The following is an 11,471-nucleotide window of genomic DNA, read 5'->3' on the forward strand; positions in this document are numbered from 1 at the left end:
CTGCTAGATACCTCATAAGGAATAGTGTCACAAATGAAATTAATAGTAATTAATAATTGTGTTCTTTAGAGTTTGTCAGAGCAAGAGGCTCACTTAAAAATCCAGATTAAAGAACTTGAAAGAAATGTAATTGCTGCAGCTCCAGACAAAATCAAGCAGAAAGAAATGGAGAGAAAATGTCATTGTTTCAAAGAAGGTATGTCAACATTGCAGTAAAATATAATTAAGGGTGAATCATAATTGATGTGTTTTAGGGGTCACCCACTTTTTTGGCCCATGGGCACATTTGTGGGGGGAGGGAACCTGTATACGCAGATCCAGCTTTTAGTCTGCTCACTATATAAAACTTCACTTTTCTGAACCTACCTCTTTGTGCCCCTCACTCCTATCTGCTAGAAATCAAATAAGAGATTCAATAATTTGGAGTCTATTGTATTTCTATTCAGTAAAGCTATCCTTTCCAGTTAGTCAACAAGCCTGATGCTAGTAGTTATAGATAATTTTCCTTGTAAGAAAACTATTCAATCTACAAAGCAAATAATTTAACAAATGCTGTTTAGGAAATTACAATTGAAGTAATGCACTCATTGTATTATAGCTAAGTATACATTTATTTTGCACAATAATAAATCTTGTAAACATATAAACATTTGAACACGTAGTTTGCTCATACCATACTGTTTATATATTTAGCACTAGAAATATTAATCAAGTTGTGGGTTTTTTTGGGTCTTTTTTTGTCTTACAGATTATGACAGGGTTGCTGTAAAGGCTGGTAAATTGGAAACAGAAATAAAGAGATTGCATAATCTCATAATTGACATAAATAATAATAAGCTTAAAGGTCATCAAGACAATCTTGATAAGATAAACAAGGAAATAGATCAATGTTCTTCTGCTATTACTAAAGCTCAGGTGGCAATCAAGACAGCAGATAGGTATGGAAATGATTTTATATCCTTCGGAACCAACATAAAAAATAAACAGGACACTCATTTCATTATAGTGTTTAAAGAAAACAAGCAGCAAAATTATCAAGTAATGAATTTGCAACATAGTAGCTGATTCTTTTTAAATTAAAGGCTTCTATTCTTAAAATGTTAATTTGTGTGCTAATAGATTCTGTGCTTGTGTTGTGTGTTATCATACACAGTGGTACCTCAGGTTACAGACTCCGCTAACCCAGAAATAGTACCTCGGGTTAAGAACTTTGCTTCAGGATGAGAACAGAAATTTTTCTCTGGCGGCAGCGGGAGGCCCCTATAGCTAAAGTGGTGCCTCCGGTTAAGAACGGACCTCCAGAAGGAATTAAATTCTTAATCTGAGGTACCACTATATGTAGCCACTGAAATAGTGTGCCAGGAAATCCATGGACAATAGGGTAGGAAATAAGTATCACAGGAAATGATAGAAAAGTAGGAAAACGTAGGTGAGTACAGAAATTGCATATAGTCAGAACAACTTTGGAACCAGCCCCACATGACCATCCCTACCTTTCTGAAGCAGGCACACTGAGCAGGCCTTGCACCCCACGCAAGGCAGCGAGCTTTTACGTTCTCTGCCTTGCTTACCAGGCTTTGAGAAGCTTCTTCCCAGAGCCTGATAAGCAAGTCTGAGAGCTGGGAAGCTCTGCCATGAGAACCCTGTGCAGAAAGAGCTTTTAATTCTCTGCCTTCCATGTGTTCAGTTTGTGCAATTTCAGCTGACCAGCTGCCAAGCACGTAACGCTGCAATTGCACAAGTTAAATGCACAGAAGTTGCAAGTTAGTTATATTTCCAGTCCTTTCATTCTATAGAAATTTAAAATCTGTGGTGTGTATTTTTCATAATGAAAACAGATTTTCGAAATGGAAATGTTACATCCCTTTGAATAATTAAAGATGGCCATCATATCACAGTCTTCTTATGTCAATATTTTGTTTTATATTCCATTTTTAAATTTGATTTATACTCAAGGTTTTAATGTCAGTAGAGTAGAGGCTTCTTACCTACTTTATTATTGTATTGTATTTGATAGAAACCTAAATAAATCAGAAGATGCTGTTCTCCACACTGAGAAGGAAATTGAAGAGAATAAAAAAGCCCTCCAAGACTTAACAGAACAGCTGAATACACTAGAAGAAAAAGCTGCTAAAGTTATGAATGACAGCAAAGAAGCTGAAGTATGTATGATACTAACTTACATTATTTAAATAGGGTGTGTTTTAAAAGATGCAGAACAGTGTATTAACACTAAAAATGTATGTGATGTACAAGTAGAGTTTTAATGCATGTGGTAATAAAATCCACTACAAGTCTTCAACACCAGCAAAAATTGTATTTAAGAGAAAATATGATTCAGTTGCTCAATTTATTTATATCATTTTAATGGTACGCTCATATTGCATAAAAATGAGGCGCTGTTCACTCCAGAGAATTTACTATTAACACTTAAAAGCATTACTCTTCCTGTTCCAGGTAATAATTCTATATGCATCACTTCGGTGTAGAAAAACGTGTTTGTAAGGGGTGTACAAAAAAAGCTGACTTTTCCCTCATTCTCCAGGCATTAGTGTACTACCACTCCTTTGCACAGCTCAGAGGTGGTGAGAAAAGCTGGTGTTCCACATGTCACTGAGTTGATGCTACTCAACACAAGGCTGCACAGAGAGGCCCCCTCCCTCCCTGCCCCTTTGTTAACACCTGCTGCCACTATGCTAAAACATTCCCTGCAGCATTTGACCTTCCAAACGGTTATGTTGGACAATTATTTTGACGATGGGTATTACCTGTGTTTTTTCACATTTTAAAGAGACATTAGCATCTAGAACAAATTGGAGCTCTAGAAATGTAAACCCTTTCCGGTAACTGAATAATAAAAAATAAACTTCCACCTATGATCTTTATTTAGGAGTCTTTGCCAGAGATTCAAGCGGAACACCACTCTATGCTTCAGAAAATTAAAGCTATCCAAGATGAAGAGCATTTGCTTCAAAAAGAGGCTCTTAATATTAGGCTTAAAATTGAACAGCTAGACAGTCACATTGCGGAGCATCAATCAAAGATTAAATATTGGCAAAAAGAGGTAAACACTTTATAATACCTTACTATTTTAAGAAATAATATTATGTTTTGGGGAAAAACTTTTTTTTACTGCTTTTCCCAATCCTGTAATATAGCAGGAATGGGTTCTTTGATTTTTTGTTTTTTATATTGCATGTTATCTATCATACAGCAAACTACCAAGATCCTGAAAAAACTATAAAAGTCACAGACTATGCCTCATGGAAGAGTATACTATTTTCATATCCCACCCAGTCTCTTTATTATCTAGAGCCACTTTGCTGTCTGCAAAGCATGAGCCTGGCTTACTTTTTTAAAGAAACAATTTAATTTCTGCAGTGTCCTGTAAAATAGGGAGCACATGCCTTGCATTGCTACAATGTCTGTTTGATATAGTTAAAACTCCATACTATCCAAGATTTTTTTGTCTTGTTTTCTAGCTTGAAATGGATCATTATTCTTATTTGGATCACACTCAGATAGTGCCTAAATCAAGTTTGTTAAATCATAAAGTTGTTTAGTTATTTCTTACCAATAGGCTGCTTTTTCATCAGAAGACCTTTAAAGTGACTGCATATATAAATCTTAAAATATCAAATAAAAATGCACAATTTCTAGATGGGTGTGTGACGTAAGAATGCAAACTTGTTCTATTAACATACAGTTAAGGTACAAGAAAGTCCCTTAAAGTGTAGGTGTAGAAATGTGAATATGACTTGTTCATTAATTACTTAAAATGTATTTTAGATATCAAAAATATCACTACATTCTCTGGAAGATGAACAAGTAGAAGAACTTGCAGTGCTCAGCCAGGAAGAACTTGAGGCTATAAGAAACCCGGATATTGTAACCAATCAGATAGCTCTTTTAGAAGCACAATGTCATGAAATGAAACCAAACTTGGGTGCCATTGCTGAATATAACAAAAAGGTAATCATACTTTTTTAAAACCAGTATCTTGAATTCGTACAAGCAGTTACAGATCTGTGGCAAGACTGTTACCTGAAATGCTTGTTCTACTAGTATTTCTTGTTTGTCATTGAGAGAACCTCTCCTTATAAAGAGCTAAGTGGCATTACTTCCTGAGGAAATTATAAAGTTTATAGATTCCTTACAAGTGCTCACTTCAGCTTGCATGCTTTAGCAGGAAGAGATTGGATGAATCCCATACCAGAAATATTTCCAAAGGAAATTGTGGGCTTGTTATGTGAATGCTTACCTACGATTTCCAAGAGAGTGCATTGTGTTTGGTAAGCAGGACCTGTGTGTATAGCCCAGGCATAGGCAAACTCGGCCGTCCAGATGTTTTTTTGGCCTACAACTCCCATGATTCCTAGCTAACAGGACCAGTGGTCAGGGATGATGGGAATTGTAGTCCCAAAAACATCTGGAGGGCTGAGTTTGCCTATGCCTGGTATAGCCCAACTTCTAGATACCTTCTCAGAAAGTCTCTTCTTTCTCACTTTTTGTATGGAGCATTAATTGATGGAAGGGGAATGCTAAGACAGCCTTCTTATGTCCTTCCTTTGCACAGGTGCCAAACATACAAGTCAGTTACTTCATAATCAATGTTTGAAACTCCCATTGTTCTAGACACATTTGTGACAGGGAATTTCATTAGCATGAGCAGTTTCTGAGTTCTGGGTGCAGTACTGTGCCTGAGATTTCAGATTAAAACTGCAGAGTGGAAGGAAAGGAGGACCTTTTTCTGCCTCCCCACTTCCAACTACAATCTGAAGACTGGACCCTCTGAAGAGAGACCCTCTTAAGAATATTAGGGGGTGGGGTAGGCCAGAGAAGGACTAGACCATGTGAAAAATGAACTTAATATTTTAACTGCAGTTCATTTTCAGCTTTGTATTCTTGTTATTAAAAAAGTGAGCCTAGACGTTTCGTTATTGCACCCATAACCTATGTTTAAGGTGCCATTTAGCTCCTAGCTTTCATATCTCAGTTTCTAACACTGTTCACAATGGCAACAGAAACTTACCTTTTGTATATTAAAATTCTGGATAAATAGAATTTTGTACTTAAATCTATCTGATCCTTAACAGAAATACTTAGGAGTCATATCGAATATGCACATTTGTCTTATTTTCAATTTTTAGGAGGAACTGTACTTGAAACGTGTGGCAGAGTTGGATGAAATAACCAATATGAGAGACAAATTTAGGGAAGCTGAAGAAGATCTTAGAAAACAAAGGCTTCATGAATTTATGGCAGGATTTAATGTAATAACAAATAAACTAAAGGAAAACTATCAAATGCTTACATTGGGAGGAGATGCTGAACTGGAGCTTGTAGATAGTCTGGATCCTTTCTCTGAAGGAATCATGTTCAGGTAGGTATTTTCTGTAAATATCTTGAAGGTATTTTGATGGTCCTTTTACCACTTATATGTGGTATATTTATGCTCATTAAATGTTGACTGCAGAATTAACCAAACTTGGCTGACTCACATGCAATGCTAAATTATAGTTTAGTAGCATTAGAAGGATTGTAGCCCCCTCCACTGAACTAAGACAAAATTCACTAAACTTGTTTTTTGTATATAGAGCAGCCAACAGATCCTAATTCAAAATACTTAAGTGGCATAATAGCACTCTACCAAACAGCACTGTTGTAAAATTGCTAAGATAATGTATATAGCATATACTTCTAACCTGCTTAGCACTGCTTAAAAGCTTGGTTGTGGAGATTGTAAATTGTAAGCTCATAAATATATTCCTCTTTCTTTCAGTGTTCGTCCACCAAAGAAAAGCTGGAAGAAGATTTTCAACTTGTCAGGTGGCGAGAAGACACTTAGCTCGCTGGCTTTGGTGTTTGCTTTACATCATTACAAACCAACTCCTCTTTACTTCATGGATGAAATTGATGCAGCCCTTGATTTTAAAAATGTATCCATCGTAGCATTTTACATATACGTAAGTAGTACAGAAGCCATTATCCAAGTTTTACATTTTGTGTAGTATCAAATTAATGCTAGTTTTGTGTAAAATAATTAGAAAAGGTCTTGGGTATGTCTGCTTCTGGTGCATGTCAGTGAAGAACAGTGTTTCTCTGACTGAAGTGAAGTTACCCAAAAGGAAAGGGTTAAGTACCAGTACTGTCCACAAAAATAAGGAAAATGTCATTAAGTCTTTGAATTTACATCTTAGTTGCTTGGAGCCTTCCCCAGTTTGCGCTTGCCTTTACTCCAGAACAGCTTTTTTCACAAACAGGTAAACCTGTTGACGACTGTTAACAACTGCAATTGGTCTTTGAGATCTTATATAGAATGTCCTGGGAGACTGAAGTGTTCTCCTACTGGACATAAATCTGACATCAGGAATCACAAGACAGAGAAACCAGTAGGAGAACACTTCAGTCTCCCAGGACATTCTATACAAGATCTCAAAGTAGCTGTCATATTGCAAAAGAATTTCAGAAAGAGAAGTTGTTGAATTACAACTTATTACCAAACTTAAAACCATGGAGAGACCTGGTCTGAATAGAGACATTGGATTCTTTTCTCATTGTACATGATAAAGCTATTTTTGGCCATCTCATCCCTTGCTTTTTCCTCTAAGACCAATTGCACTCATTAACAGTCGTCAACAGGTTTACCACACCTATCAGCCAATCACCCATTCCCACCACCCTTCTGAGTAATACCCCTCTCCACCTTCTCACTATATATAAAGGTCTGGTGACTTCTGTTTCAGTGTATCTGAAGTATGCATACACACGAAAGCTCATACCAAGAACCTTAGTTGGTCTCTAAGGTGCTACTGGACAATTTTTAATTATATATATATATTTCTAATGGATGAGATTGAACTAGTCTTGGTGGTTGTTAATTACTAGCACTACTGCTTGAAAAAAACTGGGAAACTATTGTGGTACTTTTGCCAGGATCATTACAAATCCTAATTGAAAATATGTTTCAATTTCTAGGAACAAACAAAAAATGCACAATTCATCATCATCTCTCTGAGAAACAACATGTTTGAAATTGCAGATAGACTAATTGGGATTTACAAGACTTACAATACCACAAAAAGTGTTGCAACAAATCCCAAAGTGATTGCATTGAAAGGACTTGCTGAACTTGGTTCCGTAGGGTGCTCCTGAATACAGAAATGACTTCTATTTAACCAGTAGACTTTTCTAATGAACATTTCCTAAAACACATTTTTCCCCAGTTTGTTTTTAAATGCGTTAGCAATTTTTTCAAAGCTACTAGCATGTTGAAAGAAAGAAAGAAAAGGAAGTTCTAAACTGCAACTTGATGTACATTGCTCTGTGGTGCTTAGCAATCACCATTCCATGCCAGTACACTTTATTTTTGAGGTAAAGCCTATAATTGTTTTTAAAGCATTTAATGTTTTTATTTGTTAAAATAAAATCATAAATTGACTGAGGTGTGATTTCCTTGTATTCCTGCATATATACCAACTTCTAAAGAAAACTGAAATGTGTGGAAACTATAGGTTCATATTACATATACATACAGTTGCAGAAGCCCTCAACTCCTTACCATTGTAAGGTTGCAAAGTTGCTTGTATTCTCCAGCGTTTCTTGTGCTGCAGCAGTCTGCTTCTGGAGAAATGCTGGCCTTAGTTGATAGGAGGGCTTCCAGCAACACTAGGTGTATTTCTCAAATTGAAAGTTAAAATGCCGTTTAAATTTTACTTCAGCTTATTTCTCTTATGGAACAGAGGCACCATTTCAAGCCTCGTTTTTGTTGTGTGACAGAAAGAGCATCCCTGAGGAGAGATGGCCTTTCTCCTGGTATACCTTCCTGCACTTAGCTTCCTCATCTAACACAGAGTGGAAAAGGAGCTTCTGCCAAAGCAAAATAAATGTGTAGCCCTTTTGCACTACCCAAACCAATTTGCTCCTGGAGCAACTGAAGGTTTATCTGGGTACAGAGGCTACATCTGAAACATGAAGATGAGATTTCTAGTTTCTTTTTTTTAATAAAAATGTTAACTGAAGGTATGCAAGCAGTTCAAAATTTTTGGTCCTCCACTATAACCATGCTGGTCAGTGAGCAGGCCGGAAACAAAGACTTTTGTTAATGACACCCTGCAGGTCCATGAGGTGTATTTACTTGCAGGCTTCAATCTCAATGAGAATCCATTGTTGAGGTGCTGGAGGATATCTTAACACCACCACCCTTTCTGCCTCTGGTTGGGAATGGGATGAACTCCACCAAAACAGGTTCCATAAAAAGATACTTTGTTTTGAACACTAGATGTTTTCTTCCCTGGTCTTGTGCCGTATGGGTGAGGCTCAGGGAAAGGAGACATGACTCTTGAAAGAAGGCAGATGCAGCAAACCACATGTAGTGCAAGGCTGTAGCTAGGTGGTGCAGTTCTCCTGGTTGACACTGAATAATTGACAACCCTCCACCTCCTGGGAGATGTATTAATTACATTTAAGCCTCTGCTGAATGTATTTTTTTCTTACCTTAAAAGATCTGAGATACAAGCCCATATGGTACAATTAAGTGCTACTGATTTCAATGAGATTTATTCCCAAAGTAACCAATATATGTCCAGTGGCAAGAACATTTATAGATTCCTACTTGTTCATTTTACTCTAAGTATACCCTTTGCAACCCAGTGATAAGGATATGATCATTGGTCTATGGGAACCTGAAATTTACAGGCCTGTCTCCCAAGTGGAATGTTTCCTGACTACATTATATGTGCACAACTGATTTTGAAAAGACTGAATCCTTTCTGGAAAATTTAATCCTTAACACCTCCACACACACCCCATAATGTGAATAGTACACAAGGGCAGCAAAGTTAAGTTTTTCAAATTTTATTTAAAATACCTTCAGAAGTAGGTTTGTGATAGAGATGTGACAACTGTCAGCAAAAGTTGTTCGCTGTAATGCAGATTAAGATATTAGTACATGGAAAAATACAAATTCTGCAATCCGAAAACCTGGAAAAATAGCTTCAATACTTTTTTTTTTTTTTTTACATTTTAAAAGCATGAAGCTGAATACGTAATAAAAAGCCCCACAATTCTTAGGAAATAAATTACAGGTGCAAGTTACATAAGGCTGTGGTGGGTGAACAACCAAAATATAAATCCCATAGGGACTGCTCCACTAGGCAAGATATCCAAGTCCTAAACATGGTAAGTGGTAAGATTGGCAAATGATGTACTAAACTACTAAGTACTAAGTAGTTTAGTTTTCAGTTCCCATCTGGCTCTTGTGATGTGGTCCAAAGGAAAGTAGAGCAATACATTTGGCACCAACGTGGATGCAGGAGTTGTTCCTTCTCCCACAGATACCGTATTGGCCTGAATATAAGCTGCACCTTTAAAATTCAAGGTTGGGGGGGGAGAGACAATATCTGAATATAAGTATCATAAAAGCCAGTTTTTGTAAGGTGAATTTAAGCTGCACTTTTTTTCACGGTTAGAATTTGGGGGGAAAGTGAGGCTTATATTCAGGCCAATACGGTATTCTGCAAGGCAGGGGTTTAGTTTTCCTTCTCCCAGGTGGGCTGCCTTCCCAGGTTGAGGAGCCACATTTGCCCCTCAATTCTCCCTCTACAGCAACATGCAAAAAAACTCAAAAAACCCTTCTTGACCGTTGGACCCACTATTGGTCTCACCCGCTCAATCCACTGCAGCCTGTCTTTGCATGCAGGGACAGTGCAGAGAGCAGCAAACTACTCCAGGAGCATGACGTCCCCCACCAGAAGTACTACCCCTTGCCTAACACCCCATAGATATGGAATAGCTTATTACCAAATGCAGCAGTGCCTATTTAAACATACAATCCACATCCAGGTCTGTGCTGAAAACTTCAGATGATCAGTGTGGGACACACATATTCACCAGAACAGTGATGTACTTGTCCAAAGGAACATTCATGTCCTGTAACACACATTTAGAGTGACATGACATCTTGGAACTTAGATGGGGCTGTCGCCTGCAGGGAGTTATGTCTACTCTTGAATCTCTCCAGGAGGCACTTCTAAGGTATTTATAAGAAAAATGTTCCAGCGCCCTTCTTAGAACTGACTCAAGTTCAAACCTCTGTTGAGCCATAAAGGTAGAAATCCTGTGAGATTTCTAATAGACCCTTACCCCACTCTGAAGTAAGCTTCATAAAAAGTAAGATACCTATTTCTGAGCAGAAGTATTAAGAATTGTAGTGTATTATGAGATAAGCACCTTGCCAACAAAGGTCCGTATAATTAAAGCCATGGTTTTCCCAGTAGTGATGCATGGAAGTGAGAGCTGGACCATAAAGAAGGCTGATCGCCGAAGAATTGATGCCTTTGAATTATGGTGCTGGAGGAGACTCTTGAGAGTCCCATGGACTGCAAGAAGATCAAACCTATCCATTCTTAAGGAAATCAGCCCTGAGTGCTCACTGGAAGGACAGATCCTGAAGCTGAGGCTCCAATACTTTGGCCACCTCATGAGAAGAGAAGACTCCTTGGAAAAGACCCTGATGTTGGGAAAGATGGAGTGCACAAGGAGAACGGGACGACAGAGGATGAGATGGTTGGACAGTGTTCTCGAAGCTACAAACATGAGTCTGACCAAACTGCGGGAGGCAGTGGAAGACAGGAGTGCCTGGCGTGCTCTGGTCCATGGGGTCACGAAGAGTCGGACACGACTAAACGATTAAACAACAACAACAACATGAGATAAGCAACCTAGCCTGTTGAAAAGTTTAAGTCTACATCTCTAATTTGATAAACTGTGTAATTCATTTATACAAAAATGTACAGTGAACATACAGAAACATTGAATCCACCAAATCTTATGCCAGCATTAAAACTCGTTTCAATTACAGCATACTATTGCCTTCTGCGTATATCCCTAACATAATCACCAAACTACATATACAGGTACAGTTCTGGTTTGTAGGGTTTTGTGATTTCCTACAACAGCTGTAAAGCAAACACCTTCTAATGTTCCCAGACATGCTGTTTTGTCGCTTTGGGAATTATTGGCAGCTATTTTTCATACTGCGTGGGTGGCGCTGTGGGTAAAACCTCAGCGCCTAGGACTTGCTGATTGTATGGTCGACGGTTTGAATCCCCGCGGCGGGGTACGCTCCCGTCGTTCGGGCCCAGCGCCTGCCAACCTAGCAGTTCCAAAGCACCCCCGGGTGCAAGTAGATAAATAGGGACCGCTTACCAGTGGGAAGGTAAACGGCGTTCCGTGTGCTGCGCTGGCTCACCAGATGCAGCTTGTCACGCTGGCCATGTGACCTGGAAGTGTCTGCGGACAGCGCTGGCTCCCGGCCTCTTAAGCAAGATGGGCGCGCAACCCCGGAGTCTGGCAAGACTGGCCCGTACGGGCAGGGGTATCTTTACCTTTTACCTTTATTTTTCATACTAGTTAACAATTAACTTTGTTTTTCAGGGGGAAATGCATTTTGAAATCTTTGGTACTTAAAA

The 11,471-nt window shown here is 38.4% G+C and overlaps 1 protein-coding gene across 2 annotated transcripts in view; it reads left to right on the forward strand.

Annotated features, from left to right (window-relative positions):
• The window catches only part of SMC4 (structural maintenance of chromosomes 4), a 39,216-nt gene extending 31,776 nt beyond the window's left edge, over positions 1 to 7,440 (forward strand). For both annotated transcript variants that reach the window (XM_079977608.1, XM_079977609.1), the window contains exons 17-24: positions 70 to 196; positions 749 to 938; positions 2,018 to 2,162; positions 2,891 to 3,064; positions 3,790 to 3,972; positions 5,151 to 5,383; positions 5,783 to 5,966; positions 6,979 to 7,440. In XM_079977608.1, coding sequence (XP_079833734.1) covers positions 70 to 196; positions 749 to 938; positions 2,018 to 2,162; positions 2,891 to 3,064; positions 3,790 to 3,972; positions 5,151 to 5,383; positions 5,783 to 5,966; positions 6,979 to 7,155 — 1,413 coding nt within the window. In that variant the 3' untranslated portion in view covers positions 7,156 to 7,440. The remainder of the gene's footprint in view (positions 1 to 69; positions 197 to 748; positions 939 to 2,017; positions 2,163 to 2,890; positions 3,065 to 3,789; positions 3,973 to 5,150; positions 5,384 to 5,782; positions 5,967 to 6,978) is intronic.
• The last annotated feature ends 4,031 nt before the right edge of the window (positions 7,441 to 11,471 follow it).

Source organism: Podarcis cretensis, assembly GCF_951804945.1.
Source record: "Podarcis cretensis genome assembly, chromosome: 5".
NCBI classification, from domain to species: domain Eukaryota; kingdom Metazoa; phylum Chordata; class Lepidosauria; order Squamata; family Lacertidae; genus Podarcis; species Podarcis cretensis.